At 48.2% G+C, this 17,382-nt stretch overlaps 1 protein-coding gene across 1 annotated transcript; it reads right to left on the bottom strand.

Moving 5' to 3' along the window:
• Positions 1 to 337: 337 nt before the first annotated feature.
• PODXL2 (podocalyxin like 2) lies at positions 338 to 16,950 on the bottom strand. The gene is given in 9 exon segments (XM_040408583.1): positions 338 to 946; positions 2,279 to 2,458; positions 5,104 to 5,165; positions 5,618 to 5,753; positions 5,755 to 5,775; positions 7,682 to 7,756; positions 8,211 to 8,755; positions 11,968 to 12,267; positions 16,734 to 16,950. Coding segments are annotated over 9 exon segments (1,542 nt in total). The 5' UTR covers positions 16,762 to 16,950; the 3' UTR covers positions 338 to 751.
• Positions 16,951 to 17,382: the final 432 nt, after the last annotated feature.

The following is a 17,382-nucleotide window of genomic DNA, read 5'->3' as shown; positions in this document are numbered from 1 at the left end:
AATATATTGATAGTAGTAACTCATTACCAGCATTTACTGTGATCTGTAAAACGATGATAATTACCACCAAATGAATCTAATTAATAGACGCATCAATTTTTTTTCGCAGACACAGGAAAAAAGTTGCCTATTTTTACGGACTGTTCAGAAATTTCGGGACGGTTGGCAACCCTGGGTTGGATTGAGAATACGACACATATGCATTGGAGCGTGGGCTTTTGAGGCCCTAAAAACGCCCCTGCCTCCTAGTGCTTTCTACAGATGCACTGAAATATTTTTCTTTATATATATTTTTTTTTATTAATTTTATTTTTTACATTGTGTCAAGCTGTAAGGATCCATATTGCATGCGGGTGGAATCACAAAGCAGACGAGTGGAGGAGGCAACAAAATTCTGCTCCTACATCACGACACGCAGAAAAAGAAGAAAAAAAAAATACGACAAAATTGTGCTCAGCCGAGGCCGAACTGGAATGCATCGGCAGATAAGGTTAACACCAGAGAGCTGGCTCTTGATATAATCTTTGGAAGAATAAAGTGCAATCATCTCAAACTTTGTAAACCGGAGGGCGACGGCGAGAGCGCGGGCACTCACTGACACTGTGTGCTAACTGGACTTCTGTGCTGCTATGGGCCAACAATCCATTGTGTCAACCAATCTAATTACAGGAAAAGATTGTAAACTAAACATTTATAACCAAACTTGTCCAACAATTATAAAAGAAAAGTTTGTCTCGGCCCCCTTTGGTCCCTACAGGTGAGTATCTTCTTCCATGGTGTCCGTCTCATCCTTGCTTGTCTTGTTAATTAATGTCTCCCAGCCGTCCGCCCGGTGAGAGGTGCCGCCATTAAGGCTTGTTTTCTTTTCTTGCATTTCTGATTGGCCGTCCATCGCCACGTCCAGGGTGGGATTGTCATGGCAGCCGTTCTCCACGAAATGCAGCTCCTGATTGCAAAAGAGAACAGAAAACGAATCACTGAGATGAACACGCTTTATATGAACTGCCCAGAGAAGTGGGGGGAAGAACGTGACAACAATTAAATATTTTTTTCTCCACTATATTCACTGAGGAAAATAAACTGTCAGATGAAATGCAGAATGTAAAAGTAAATTCCCCATTAAAAGTGCCCTGTCTGACCCAGGAAGAAGTATAGCAGCGTCTTAAAAAGATAAAAATAGACAAATCGCCAGGACCAGATGGCATACACCCCTGTATCCTAAGAGAATTAAATAATGTCATAGCCAGACCCTAATTTCTGATATTTAAGGACTCTATACTGACAGGGAGTGTTCCACAGGATTGGCGCATAGCAGATGTGGTGCCAATATTCAAAAAGGGTCCAAAAACAGAGCCCGAAAATTATAGGCCGGTAAGATAGGCCGATAAGATAAGTTTAACATCTGTCGTGGGTAAACTGTTTGAAGGTTTTCTAAAAGATGCTATCTTGGAGTACCTCAATGAAAATAAGCAAATGACGCCATATCAGCATGGCTTCATGAGGGATCGGGCCTGTCAGACTAATTTAATCAGTTTCTATAAGGAGGTACGTTCTAGACGTGACAGCGGCGAATCAATGGATGTCGTATATCTGGACTTCTCCAAAGCATTTGACACTGTACCACATAAAAGGTTAGTATATAAAATGAGAATGGTCGGACTGGGAGAAAACGTCTGTACAGTATGTGGGTAAGAAACTGGCTGAGTGATAGAAAACAGAGGGTGGTTATTAACGGTACACACTCAGATTGGGTCACTGTCACTAGTGGAATACCACAGGGGTCAGTATTGGAGGGGTCACTGTCACTAGTGGAGAGGGGTCAGTATTGGGCCCTATCCGAACATGGTTGCCAGTTCTGCTAATAGACTCACAAACAAATCACCTGTTACTGCATCAGAATTACAGGGACTTAGTACCTATCAAGTCAAGTATGGTGATACATCCATAGAGCGCCTGCAGACTCCAGGTCAGTAATTTGTATGTCGATACCCGCCCCCATCATCCCGCTGTTCACCTGCAAACCAGCTGTGGGATGCATAGAGAGGACTTCTCCAGGAGTCCCTGCCATTTTATGCGCATGCAATATAACTACTAGAATACTGCTCTCATGTACAAGAATATATCTACTATTATACTGCTCATATGTACAAGAATATATCTACTATTATACTGCTCATATGTACGAGAATACAAGCGCTATAATACTACCCCTTTATTACACTTGTACAAATTTTCTGATATAAGTAATCATTGTGATATAATGTTCTGTGTCACTCACCATATTTTTCAGTTTCGGTAGTCGTCTCTGCCAACATATGTAAATGATTCCCGCAATGATGATCATTACACAGATGGAGCCAATAATGACCAAAACAATGAAGAGTTTTCCGTAATCGCTGCGGGGAGGGCTGGGCCGGGACTGACAGCTGACGGTGCTGGAGTAGCTCTCTATCCCAATCTGTGGGGAAGTGATCAAAGGATTGATATTTTAGAAATTCCATGGATTTTCTACCATTTGTGATTTGCCTCCTTAGATCTACTCAATCTAATCTTGCTTTGAGGTGGGGGCGCTGTTGCATTATTGTTTAGGCAAAATATTTGCTTTAGGCCGTGATTCTGTTCATAATGCTACTAATAAACAATAATCTAGAATACTGCATCAGTATTCATCTTTTTTTATCAATGGTTTTCAGACGCAGGCTCATTTTTACGTGGTTTCCTTTTTTGTGGTGACTGCAGTTAGATTTGTGTATAAATCCATATACAGTGAGCTCCCCCTAGTGGTGACTTCAGGCAGCCAGACTTTTAGTATATGACTAGGTATAAATCCATATACAGTGAGCTCCCCCTAGTGGTGGCTGCAGGCAGCCAGACTTTTAGTATATGACTAGGTATAAATCCATATACAGTGAGCTCCCCCTAGTGGTGGCTGCAGGCAGCCAGACTTTTAGTATATGACTAGGTATAAATCCATATACAGTGAGCTCCCCCTAGTGGTGGCTGCAGGCAGCCAGACTTTTAGTATGTGACTAGGTATAAATCCATATACAGTGAGCTCCCCCTAGTGGTGGCTGCAGGCAGCCAGACTTTTAGTATATGACTAGGTATAAATCCATATACAGTGAGCTCCCCCTAGTGGTGGCTTCAGGCAGCCAGACTTTTAGTATATGACTAGGTATAAATCCATATACAGTGAGCTCCCCCTGGTGGTGGCTGCAGGCAGCCATACTTTTATCCTAAAGCTATGTATAAGGGTCCATTCACACGTCCGTTTTTTCTTTCCTGATCTGTTCCGTTTTTTGCTGAACAGATCTGGACCCATTCATTTTCAATGGGTCCTGGAAAAAAAACGGACAGCTCAATGTCAGATTTTTTTCAGGACCCATTGAAAATGAATGGGTCCAGATCTGGTCCAGATCTGTTCAGCAAAAAACGGAACAGATCAGGAAAGAAACAACGGACGTGTGAATGGACCCTAAATCTAGGGCTGCAGCTAACGATTATTTGAATAATCGATTAGTTGTCGATAATTTCATTGATTAATCGGGAAAAAACACCAAAATGACAAAAAAAGGGGTTTATATGATTTTACTTGAAAAATTATGTTCAAAGGCCATATTAAAACAAATTGTGAATGGCACTGTTAGGGTCCATTCACACGTCCGTTGTTTCTTTCCTGATCTGTTCCGTTTTTTGCGGACCAGATCTGGACCCATTCATTTTCAATGGGTCCTGAAAAAAAACGGACAGCTCAATGTCTGATTTTTTTTCAGGACCCATTGAAAATGAATGGGTCCAGATCTGGTCCAGATCTGTTCCGCAAAAAACGGAACAGATCAGGAAAGAAACAACGGACGTGTGAATGGACCCTTATGGGGGATCTGTGGATGGCACTGTTATGGGGGATCTGTGGATGGCACTGGTATGGAGGGGTTCTGTGGATGGCACTGTTATGGGGGGGATCTGTGTATGGCGCTGTTATGGGGGGATCTGTGTATGGCGCTGTTATGGGGGGGATCTGTGGATGACACTGTTATGGGGGATCTGTGGATGGCACTGTTATGGGAGGGGGATCTGTGGATGACTATGCTATGGGGGGATCTATGGATGACACTATATAGCATCTTATGCTATATGTGTCATCCACAGATCTCCCCCATAGCATAGTCATCCACAGGTCCCCCTCCCCACAACAGTGCCATACACAGATCCCCTCCACAACAGTGCCATACACAGATCCCCTCCACAACAGTGCCATACACAGATCCCCTCCACAACAGTGCCATACACAGATCCCCTCCACAACAGTGCCATACACAGATCCCCCTCCCCATAACAGTGCCATACACAGATCCCCTCCATAACAGTGCCATACACAGATCCCCCTCCCCATAACAGTGCCATACACAGATCCCCCTCCCCATAACAGCCCCGACCCCGCCGCTCACAGCAGTATTCCTTAACCAGCAGTAACTTTTACTTTAAATCACTGCATCTTCTTTTACCTTACAATGAAGCTACAATAACAGGCAGAGCGGGCGGCAGCGTAACGTCACTTACTCACATGACGCGCCTGCTCCCCCTACTTTATGAATGAAGCAGGCGGAGCCTGCGCGTCACGTGAGTAAGTGACGTTACGCCGCCGCCCGCTCTGCCTGTTACTGGAGCTTCATTGTAAGGTAATAAAGATGCCGGTGATTTAAAGTTCAAGGACCCGCAGGCATAGCGCCTGACCGCCCGCATAGCAACGAATCGGCCGATTATTCGATAACGGGATTCGTTGACAACGGATCCCGTTATCGAATATCATCGATAACGTAAATTAATCGTTGCAGCCCTATATAAATCCATATACAGTGAGCTCCCCCTAGTGGTGGCTGCTGGAAGCCAGATGGTTATCATATGGCAATGTATATAGATCCATATACAGTGATCGCCCTCCAGTGGTGACTGCAGGCAGCCTGACTTTTAACTTTTGACTCTATGTCTATGCTGTGGATCAGAAACAAATAATCTCTGAGCACTATAAAGATTTATGATCAAATTAATCTTTAGATAAAAATAAGAAATATAATAGGTACAAACTCTGTATATAGGACTAACCTCTGCCAGACTCCTCTTTATGTCTCCAAGTGCCGTGAAGACGTCTTTTACAGGGACCACACCTTTAGAGAGCAGACATTTTTGTTAGCTGGAGGCAGTTTTTGATTCATGTAACAGTTTTCCCCCAGTCGTGTAATGACCTACAGCTGATCATTTGTTACAGTTGTATCCAGTCTCGACAAGCCCCAGGCTGGCACAGTTTACCTGCACTGATACATTGTATCAAAATAGGAGAGAGTTTTGTGCTGCTGACAAAAACTGTCAAGATTTGATGCAATTGCAACAAACTCTCAGCTGTGAGAAGTACTAGGTCTATACCAGTTTGCAGCCTGGTTCAGTTCACTGCCTGCAAGCAGAGATCTTGATAGTTGTGATAAACATATAAATTGGAAAGTTGCAGACATGGAAACATGTAGGAGGGCACCCAGCCCGTGACAGGACTTTTTTCCACCACTTTTCCTACACATGGTATTCACAGACCCTTGCTTTGGCCTGATGGCGGCTTTATACTCACGCTCCTCGTCTGTGATTGTCATTAGCAGATGGTTATCGTTCTCGTTGGGTTTGCTCAGGAAGATCACCCAGTCCCTCTGAGGCGGGTCCGTTTTCCATGCCAACGCCCCCTCCAGCAGCGACAGCAGATGCTGCCCCCCTCTGCCATCGGAACTCTTCCTACGAGGAGCAAAAGTGCAGTCAGATGGCGGCATTTCTACCTCAATCCTCCGTTACTGCTTATCAAATCCTCAAGATAATAGTAAGAAAACCACAATGGACATGGAGTGGGGAAAGACCAAGTCCGGATGCATTACCCAACATCTGCCTGAAGGGCTGGGTCATGGGTAAACAAAATGGCCTCCTTAGGGTACATGCTGCGTGTGATCACCCGTTCCTGGAGTATAGCGCCCATATGGCCCATATTCAAGAGAGAAGAAGCTAAAGGTGAACTCCCCCTTTAAAGCTGATCGCCTAGGTCGTACCCCCAGTAAGAAGCTGCTTTGGCTGTGGCAGCCATGCATTCAGATAAATGTCCATCCTTCTAAAATAAGGACGGCTCGAGTCCTCTTGAATTGGAGGCCCTCGTATGGGGCGGCTCTCCGTTTTGGCTCATAGAAGGGGACGTTCCCCACTATGTCTATATGCCCCAGAAGGGCATATGGACAGGGGTAGTCTTCATGAGACCCCCTCTATTACTGAAAGTACCACCAGCCCTTCCAGGATTGGGATTGCCATATCTAAGCACCTCAATGCCAAGCAGTGTCCCGATTGGTGTAAAGCCGCCGCCATCACCTCAGAGACCAGCTTAAATGTCATCTATGGAGGGATCAATGAGTCTTCTCCATCTGACAGATGACTCTGGGTTTGGCAGATGCCAGGACACCACTTTGTGCCCCCGCCCAGACCCAAAATGGCCACAGTAGAGTCTGATGGAGGAGGAAGGGTGGTCTACAACTGTTCTTCATGTTTAATAGACTGGCCCTGTTCATCAACACCATATTGATAGGGATGGAGGGGGGGGTCACATACTTCTGTAAAACCAAGGAATGTGGACAACGTGAAAATGTCATGGATTTATTATCACTACGTGATGTAAAATGAAGGCTGCCCCCGGAGGTCACCAGTGAGGTCTGGAAGTATTCCCGTACCCAGCAACGCTTTGTGGTCATGAAAGGGTCAATGCCTTACGAAAAAGGTCACCGAGCACGTCTACATTCCTCCCTCCCGCCAGGCAGGCTGTCTAATCCCAGCTGCTGTTGCCATAGTAACGTGGAAACCCTGGAGATGGTTAATAAAGACAGTCGACAGTTGTCATGGCGACAACTAAATCTCAGGGCAGGCTCCGGCCTGCGCTTCCAACAACACAAATTGGAGGCAGAATCTGTCACAAAAATCCAGTCCCCAGCACAGCTATGGAGGCGACGGATCGCTACGCGTCCGTCCGTGTTGTGTGCGATTATAACTCTGAGGTAAATGCAGCCTCATAGCGCCCAGCAGACAGACGGGCACCAACATGGACACTTGCCCCGACCCCTTCTTTCCATTGTAGTTGGGGTCAGAAGCCATTTTAAGCAACTATGACTTAGTCACTCAGTCACCCTGGCTTTGTAGAAATGCACCACCCCTGCCAAAAACAGGCAAGACCCTAGTGTCCTGCGGCTGTCACAGCACGCTGAGAGTTGTAGTCCTGAAAAAGCTAGAAATCTGCAGGCTGGAGGACCCTTACCTAAAATGTCTGCTTCCGAAAGTCATATTGGGTGGGGCATACGGTAAAAGGGGCGTGGTGGGACAGTCACATTAGTAAAGGGGTTGGGGTTTATTGTAAAAGAGGCACTGTGGGTCCAAAGGGGCGTGGCAGCTCGTGCCGCTACCCTCCAAGATCGCCATTACGAGAAGTTAGCGAGTCCTATACGTAAAAAATTTGATTAGGACGCCATTTTGTGGGGATCTGCTGATTTTGGGAGGACTCTACAGAGCCCCCGCATACAAGGCAGGCACTAGGACCAATTCAGCTCCATCCGACCAATCTCATGATGGCGGCCATTTTACCGCCACACAGGCGGACAACCCGACGGGTACTTACGCAGTCAATATCATCGGACATGTTCAGTATAACGTAGTTTTTTCCAGCCAAACTGATCCAATCCTTGCAGATGACCTGGAAATACACACAGTATAGGTAATACATACTGGAGATGGGATGACGTAGGGACTGGCCCTTTAACGTGGGTTGTTAATGGTATTGCAGTTCGGTCCCATTCCCTTCAGTTGAGCTGAGCTGCTGTTTCTAGTAGACCGCAGCCATGTTTATCTAACCACCCCTATTGAAGGAGCCGATAGCCCACCCACACATTGGCTACAATGGCAATTTTATAAAATTATCACTGATTTGGGAAATAATCCTACACAGGAATTAAACCCAGCCGCAAGCTTCACTGGTGGACCTCAGACGAGGATCTGAGATCTATAGAAGACATGAAGATGATATCAGACTATACATTCAGGTTCTACGACCATCTCAGGACCTCTGCACTCACTGCATCCCCCAATCCTGCCTCAGTGATTCCAGGGCTCAAGACACATAAGAAAAATAGGACTGTATTTTCTAATACCTGATGTGACGCCATTGATATCTCACTGGGGACCGCTGCATTGGTCGGATATTCATCTCGTTGGGTGGAGAAGCTTATCTTTCCTTCTTCACTGGTGACAGGCAAGGACTGAGTAGATAGGCTTTCATCTTCATGATATCCAGGTCCTGCTAGGGAATGTCCTGCAGGAAGGCCCCATGAATCTGCTGGAGGTGCAGGCCTAGAGTCTGATTCTGGATCGTGGTTGACGTGGTGGTTCTTGGACCATGAATGCTTCCTGTTCTTTCTGGGAGCCTTGGTCGTGGTGTGAACAGGAGAAGTGGCTTCCATCTTGGAAAGTGTCCTCTCCTCAATATTTAGTAATGGCTCTGTCCTGTCAATCTGTGCTGTTGTCTGGATTGTTTGTTCCTCTTCTGGGACCTTGGTGTTTAGAGATGCCAGTTTGGAGGTCTCCTCGATATCTGCGGACCTTAACATTGTAGCTGTTTCTACTACATGAGGTGAAGGGCTGCTGTCTGTAGTGACTTCTTGGTGGACACCATATATTTTTGTGGTATTTGATCCATCTGTGAAAGGAAACATCATGTTATCTTCTCTAATGGTTTTTATTCTCACTACTCCTGATACATTCTGGAAGCATGATAAGCTGTCCGTACATATCATCATAGATGTTGTGTCATTTGTCTCGCCTATACACATGCATGCTTGATTCAGCTGAGTGTTCAGTGGTTATAGGGCTATAACACATCTCTGGCAGAAGCTTATCTCTCACAGGAACAAAGGATCGGGCATGTTGAAACACCACATACTTGACCCTTCATTTTGCAACAGAGAGAGACAGACTTACTACAGGTATGATGGTGATGACCATTTGTAAACAGGGATTCTGGTATACTACAGAGCTGCACTCACTATTCTGCTGGTGCAGTCACTGTGTACATACATTACTTATCCTGTACTGATCCTGAGTTACATCCTGTCATACTCCAGAGCTGCACTCACTATTCTGCTGGTGCAGTCACTGTGTACATACTTTACTTATCCTGTACTGATCCTGAGTTACATCATGTATTATACCCCAGAGCTGCACTCACTATTTTGCTGGTGCAGTCACTGTGTACATACATTACATTACTTATCCTGTACTGATCTTGAGTTACATCATGTATTATACTCCAGAGCTGCACTCACTATTCTGCTGGTGCAGTCACTGTGTACATACATTACATTACTTATCCTGTACTGATCTTGAGTTACATCATGTATTATACTCCAGAGCTGCACTCACTATTCTGCTGATGGAGTGAGTGCAGATCTGTACTTATCCTGAGTCACATGCTATATTATAATTCAGAGCTGCACTCACTATTCTGCTGGTGGAGTCATTATGTACATCACATTACTTATCCTGTACTGATCCTGAGTTACATTCTGTATTATACTCCAGAGCAGGGCCGTTTCTTGAGGCGGGCGGGCCGGGAAGCCGCCCGGGGCGCTGTCAGAAGGGGGGCGCCGGCGGGGCACAGCAGGAGATGAGCGCTGCGCTTCCATTGTGGAAGCTCTCACTCATCTCCAAAGTCATCTCATCTGTATCGCCGTCCTCAGGACGGCGATACAAATGTCTGTAATGCGGCAGGGCAGGGAGAGGTGTGTCCCCTCCCTGTTCCTCTGATAGGCTGCCAGCACTAGGCCAGCAGCCTATCAGAGGCCGGTCGCGGCGGCGATGACGTCGTCGCGCCGCCAGAGCCAGCGAGGGACACATCCCGGAAGAGGCCTGCATCGCATCCTGGAGGAGGTAAGTATAAGTTTATTATTATTTTTTTATATGTAAAAATCACAATCCTGGCACATAAGGGGGGCTGCTGGGCTGGCACAGACATAAGGGGGGCTACTGGCACATAAGGGGGGCTGCTGGCACATAAGGGGGGCTGCTGGGCTGGAACAGACATAAGGGGGGCTGCTGGCACATATGGGGGGCTACTGGCTACTGGCACATAAGGGGGGCTACTGGCAAATAAGGGGGGCTTCTGGCACAGACAGGAGGCTGCTGGCACAGACATAAGGGAGGCTACTGGCTACTGGCACATAAGGGGGGCTACTGGCAAATAAGGGGGGCTTCTGGCACAGACAGGAGGCTGCTGGCACAGACATAAGGGGGGCTGCTGGCACATAAGGGGGGCCACTGGCACATGATAGGAGGCTACTGGCACATAAGGGGGGCTACTGGCACTTGATAGGGGGGCTACTGGCACATGATAGGGGGGCTACTGGCCCTTGATAGGGGGGCTACTGGCACATGATAGGGGGGCTACTGGCCCTTGATAGGGGGGCTACTGGCACATGATAGGGGGCTACTGGCACATGATAGGGGGGCTACTGGCACTTGATAGGGGGCTACTGGCACATGATAGGGGGGCTACTGGCACATGATAAGGGGGCTACTGGCACATGATAAGGGGGCTACTGGCACATGATAGGGGGGCTACTGGCACATGATAGGGGGGCTACTGGCACATGATAGGGGGGCACTCAGGCTACTGGCACATGATGGTGGGGGGCTCTTATTACTGGCACATGATTGGGGGGCATCTATGGGGGCACATCTTACTGGCACATGATTTGGGGGCACATCTTACTGGTACATGATTGGGGGGCATCTATTGGGGCACTTATTACTGGCACATTATTGGGTGGCACTATAGGGACATCTACATAGGCTGAAAAAAAGGGGTATTTTATATGGGGGCTCTGTATAGGGGCATTTTATACTGGGACACATTATGGTGGGTACTATGGGGAAGGGGGAGAGGAGCACTATGGGGTCATCTACGGGGGCACTGAGAAGGGGTATTTTATATTGGCACATTATGGGAACATTAGCTCAACTGGGGGCATTACAAGGGGGTATGTTTTGCACATTATAAGGAGAATTATTACTACTGGGGGGGCATTATGGTGGGCTTTATTACTCCCCCATGGTATGACCCCCTAGTAGCAGCACCAGCCTCTCCCTGCTCTGCTATCCCTCTGCCCCTTAATCCTTATTATGAAATCTTTCTCATTAGGATAAAACCCATCAGCTCCGCCGAGCCCCCGGCCAAAGTGTTGAAGTGGCGTCCGAGATCCCCAAGGGCCAAGCCAAGTAACTGTAAGTTTTCATGTGAAATATATTTATGTTATACACATATAGCCTACACTGTGCCACACAATATACAGTATACCGCTACACTGTGTAGGGGTTAGGCTCCATTTCACACGTCCGCAAAATGGGTCCGCATCCGTTCCGCAATTTTGCGGAACGGGTGCGGACCCATTCATTCTCTATGGGGACGAAATGGATGCGGACAGCACACAGTGTGCTGTCTGCATCCGCAATTGCGGAGCGCGGCCCCGATCTTCGGGTCCGCAGCTCCGCGAAAGATAGAGCATGTCCTATAGGCATTTCTATAGGGGTGTCGGGCGGGTGTGTTGTGGACCCGCAATTTGCATAAAAAAAATAATATATATATATATGGTGAGACGGTTGCAAGTACTCTTCTGATATGATTTTATCGAGCATTTTTTTTTTTGGGGGGGGGGGGAGTTTTTTTGACACTCGCCCTGAGAGAAATTTTACCTAGAAACTGCACTGCTCCAGAGCTGCACTCACTATTCTGCTGTATGTATGTACACAGTGACTCTACTAGCAGAGCTCTATGTGTGACCACTTTTCCATCAGGAACAGGAATGGTGGGGGTCCCATTACATGGGGGATCTTTATGAATATTATGTCACCCACCTGTCTGATCTCTGCTGTTATCGTCGCTGCTCCCATTTGATTTCTTTCCTTCATCATCCCAGAAATATTTTGGTGACTGAAAGATGGTGATTTCTTCTGTCTCTTGGCTGGAAAAGCCGGAGCCCTGAGGTGCATTCAGGAGGGGCTGCTGAAAGTCAGGATCGGGGAAGCCGTCAGTGCCGTGCTCGATGGAGTCCACGCTCTCCAGGTTGGACAATGTTGAGACGTCCAGAAGAGATGTGGAGGAGAGTCCTTCCGAATGTGGGTCCTCACTGGTGACTAAGAGGAAGCAGGAGAACCCTGCGGAGAAGGAGCAAGCGATAATGCACAGCAGTACAACGACCAGTTATTGCTGGATTACGACCCCCAGCAAGCTGCCAAACAGACTCATCCCATTGGGAGCCTGAAATGTGTCAGTCTTGTGAAGAATTCTGATGCCATATTTATAGCAAAATGGAAAGGGTTTCATCCGCCAGGACCACCCCAGTCCTGAGGCTGCAGTACTGGTTAATGCTGCACACTAGTGCTACAACTGCATTCACTTGAATGGGGCCATGCTGCAGTTTGTAGCTGGAAAGTCAGGGAAGGGGCTGCTGCACTCCAGGAGTTCTGGGTCTCCTCCATTCTCAGGGGTCCGACAGGCCAGCCCCCGACTCATCATAAAGCGATGGGATATACCCAGGGCTGTTTCTAGGGTCGGGCGAGGGGTGCCACCGCACGGGGCGCAAGTCAAAGGGGGGCGCTGGTCACAATGGCGATGCAGGGGGGAGGCAACGGGTCAATATAATTAGAGTCAGGGCGGAGAACGGATCGGGGGATGAGCGCTTCCATTGTGGAAGCGCTCATTTCCATAGTCCTCTGTATCGCCGTCCTCAGGACAGCGATACAGATGGAAGACTGTGGCGGGGCAGGGGAGGGAGAGGCGTGTCCCTTCCCTGTTCCTCTGATAGGCTGCAGGCACTAGGCCGGCAGCCTATTAGAGGCCGGTGCAGGCGGCGCAATGACGTCATCGCGCCGCCTGAGCCGTACAGCGCGGGACACAGGCCGGAAGAGGCTGCATGGGATAAAGCACAAGACACCCACATCACACCTCCTGCGCCTGGATCGCCAGTAGAGTCTCACGGTACAGTATATATGCTCCTGATGAAGGGGACCCATTAAGAGGCCCCGAAACGCGTCGAGCTGCTCACTCCCCCACCCTGGCTTTGGAATAAAAGAACATAAAGAATGAACAAGAACTCCTGAGTGATCATTGTTCATCCATGAGACTCTACTGGCGATCCAGGCGCAGGAGGTGTGATGTGGGTGTCTTGTGCTTTATCCCACATTACCCTCCTGGGTGAAGTGAGTCACTAAAATTTTGATTTGATTTTACATCTTGATTTTATATTTGCCTAATACTTTTTATCTACCTAATACCACATTTGCTAATTGCATACCATATACGAATTGACCGTGAGAATTATAATAATTGGTGAGTGCGAAAGTATTGCCACCCCACTTATGTACATCTAACCACTTAATCTTTTTGGTTTCGTACCATCATAACCCTAGATATTAGGGATTTTGGCGCCTCTCTGTGGTCGTTTTTAGCGTTTCTACGCAACCCCACTTTCTTCCTCCTAACCACCGACCTTGAGGGCATCAGGGTGGATTGAGACCACTGGCAGCCTGCCCTTCTTTGTTCCACTATCGTTTTCTTATATATATATATATATACACATATATTTGCTTTCCAAAAAATTCAGGTACAAACGAACCATACGTAATTTTGCCCTACCTTTGGCGCCCTGCGAAGTTATCCCTGGACCATCGTTCTGAAGGCCCAGTGACTAACCCTCTTTTTTCTTCCCCTGTCTCTGACTTACATGATTGGGGGGCATCTATAGAGGCACATTATTGGGGGAATCTATGGGGGGACTTACTGGCACATTATTGGGGGGCATCTATGGGGGCACTTACTGGCACATTATTGGGGGGCATCTATGGGGGCACTTACTGGCACATTATTGGGGGCATTTATAGGGGCACTTACTGGCACATTATTGGGGCATCTATGGGGGCACTTACTGGCACATTATTGGGGGGCATCTATAGGGGCACTTACTGGCACATTATTGGGGGGCATTTATGGGGGCACTTACTGGCACATTATTGGGGCATCTATGGGGGCACTTACTGGCACATTATTGGGGGGCATCTATGGGGGCATTTACTGGCACATTATTGGGGGGCATCTATGGGGGCACTTACTGGCACATTATTGGGGGGCATCTATGGGGACACTTACTGGCACATTATTGGGGGGCATCTATGGGGGCACTTACTGGCACATTATTGGGGGGCATCTATGGGGGCACTTACTGGCACATTAATGGGGGCATCTATGGGGACACTTACTGGCACATTATTGGGGGGCATTTATGGGGGCACTTACTGGCACATTATTGGGGCATTTATGGGGGCACTTACTGGCACATTATTGGGGGGCATCTATGGTGGCATTTACTGGCACATTATTGGGGGGCATCTATGGGGGCACTTACTGGCACATTATTGGGGGGCATCTATGGGGGCACTTACTGGCACATTATTGGGGGGCATCTATGGGGACACTTACTGGCACATTATTGGGGGGCATCTATGGGGGCATTTACTGGCACATTATTGGGGGGCATCTATGGGGGCACTTACTGGCACATTATTGGGGGGCATCTATGGGGGCACTTACTGGCACATTAATGGGGGGCATCTATGGGGGCACTTACTGGCACATTATTGGGGGGCATCTATGGGGGCAGTTACTGGCACATTATTGGGGGGCATCTATGGGGGCACTTACTGGCACATTATTGGGGGGCATCTATGGGGGCACTTTCTACTGGCTCATTATTGGGGGTCACTTACTGGCACATTATTGGGGGGCATCTATGGTGGCACTTCTTACTGGCACATTATTGGGGGGCACCATGGGGGCTTCTACTGAGGCCACAAAGAAAGGGTATTTTATATGGGGGGCTCTGCATGGTACTACTATTATCAGGGGGTTTATCTGTTTCTGCAGTATAGTATTGGGGAGCACAGCGGCACAGTATTGGGGGGGGGGGGGGGGGGGGCAGGATGATTTGTCCAGAAGATGGGAGGATGATGGAAAAGTAGTAAACTAAGATTTTTTTTGTCAAACTGCAGAGACGAAAAATGGCTGAAAAATGATGATTTGGTCTGAAAGGAGAAGATGAGGAAGAGGGAACATCTACATCAAAGGAGACTATCTGGATGTAAGAGATATGTGTAAACAAACTGAAAAGAGAAGGAAAGTGACCAAACTGAGATCTGTGGAGACTTGAAAGAGGACCTTTCATGGGTGCCAACATTGCAAGATAACTATCTGGCCATGTACAGTGGTGCCCAGGGATCTCACTGCACTTACTATTATCCCTGTGCGCCGCTCCGTTCGCCTGCTGTGGCCCCCGTTACCTTCTCCCGCGCTGTATGGTAATTGCTACTATCGGTTCACCAGGGAGGAGTCTGCCCTGTTTCTCCCTAGGCGTTCCTTCTCCCTGGCTGTAGCGCTGTCCAATCGCAGTGCAGAGCTCACAGCCTGGGAGAAGGAACGCCCAGGAGAGAAGCTGATGTCTCCTCCCTGTTGCGAAGTTAGCAGCAATTACCATACAGCGCGTGGAAAATACCGGGGGCCATAGCGGGTGAACGGAGCGGCGCCCAGGGATAATAGTAAGTGCAGTGAGATCCCTGGGCGCCGCTCTACACAGCCTGATGGTTATCTTGCAATGTTGGGACTCATTGTATTGCGCTTTTGTATTGTTCGCCCTGGATATACCCCTTAATAACAGTCCACATAATACCGCCATATTGTGTTTACATATTAGTGCCGTACAGTGCTAAAAAAAACTGTGCAATAACACAATATGGTTCTAAATATTACACCACAGGCGCCATAACATGTCTCGGCCATGATGGGGGCAGAGTGACAGAGTCTCCCAGGGTTATTGCGCCTTTTGCCCTTGATGGCGAGGGTCCGCTTCGGACTGAAGTCCCTTGGGCCCACCAGAGGAAATGATTCTGAGGGGCTGTGTATATAGGACCTAAAGGGCCCTGTTTTATTATGGGTCCATTAGGTTGGGCTAACCGGAGCATCCTGTAGTAGTCCGGTCCGACCCCGATGGGAGTCATTGGTTACAGACTGGCAAACACTATCTGTGCCCATAAAACGGCATCTTCTCAATTACAGGAGCGGCGTTCCACGCCCCAATGGGAGATGATGCGCGAGTGTCACGTCTGAACATGACTTAATTAATTACGTGGTCCTCGGGGGCCTGTTTAGCGTGATGAATGTCTAGGAGCCGAGACAGATTCTTAATCTCATTACAGCAAACAGAACTCTCGAAAACAGAAGGACGTGTGCCAAATGTCGCCTCCCTAATCAGCCAGAGTGACGCCAGGTCAGCAAGTGTCTAGCCTCCAAGAGCTTGCCATCTAATTAAGGGGCACCACATGGCAGGACCAGTCGGCCCGCACACTCGACCTGTTCTGCAGAGCTCCTTCCTTCGGATACCTAGATTTCATGGGTGGCAGTGGTGGGCATGAGATGCAGCGACTGACAGGCAGGCCTCCTCTGGATGGTACCCAAGGTGCCATTGTGAGACGTGCCCTCCCTTTCGCTGCATGAATTTTTAAAATAGTGTGCATGGTGTCAGACACTGCGACACAAGACTGCAGGAGGAAGCAGAGAAATGAGCAGATCTTACCCAACCAGAGGTGCCAGGCGCGCAGCATCTTCACGTTAGTACGGTATGTACAGCCTTGCAGCAGAGGACATCCCTATCGCCCAGGACTGGATGAAGGGCACCGGAGTGCCAGCTTGCTTCTTTTTTTCCCCCCTCTATGCCCGGGTCTCTGCAGGGCAAGATGAAGGAGATCTACAGGTGTCCAAGAAGGACTGCCCCCTTTAAAGTGTCACGTTGCAAATTCCTGTTGAGAGAGAGAACCCTCAAGTTAACCAGGATATTTGGCATTTGCAGGAAAGAACTACAAAATGCAACCCAGCAGTGGGTACCCCCTGCGGTCCAGCACAGAAAATGTGGGCGTCAGAGCAGGGTCAGTAGGATGATGGGGCGAGATCTCTTAGTATAAAGAGAGCAGGGGTCCAGGAGCAGTGTAATACCATAGGTGGTAGGGGCAAAGCCTAATCTGTACCAATGTCCATGCACAGGGGTGCATATCCTCTGCCCTGCACTGACTGATACATAACCCTCTGAATCCTTGATACATAGTATCCAGATACAGATACATTGTCACTCACCTCCTCCCTGCAGGGCTGGCGCAGTGTCTGTCTGCAGATCTCCTCTCGCCCTCATGGTCCTACTGCCCGCACTCTGCTTGCAGCTCCTCCTACGT

Source organism: Bufo bufo, chromosome 9 (genome assembly GCF_905171765.1).
Source record: "Bufo bufo chromosome 9, aBufBuf1.1, whole genome shotgun sequence".
Taxonomy (NCBI): Eukaryota; Metazoa; Chordata; class Amphibia; order Anura; family Bufonidae; genus Bufo; species Bufo bufo.
Note: the sequence above shows the minus strand (reverse complement) of the source record. Positions and strands in the feature narration are given on the sequence as shown.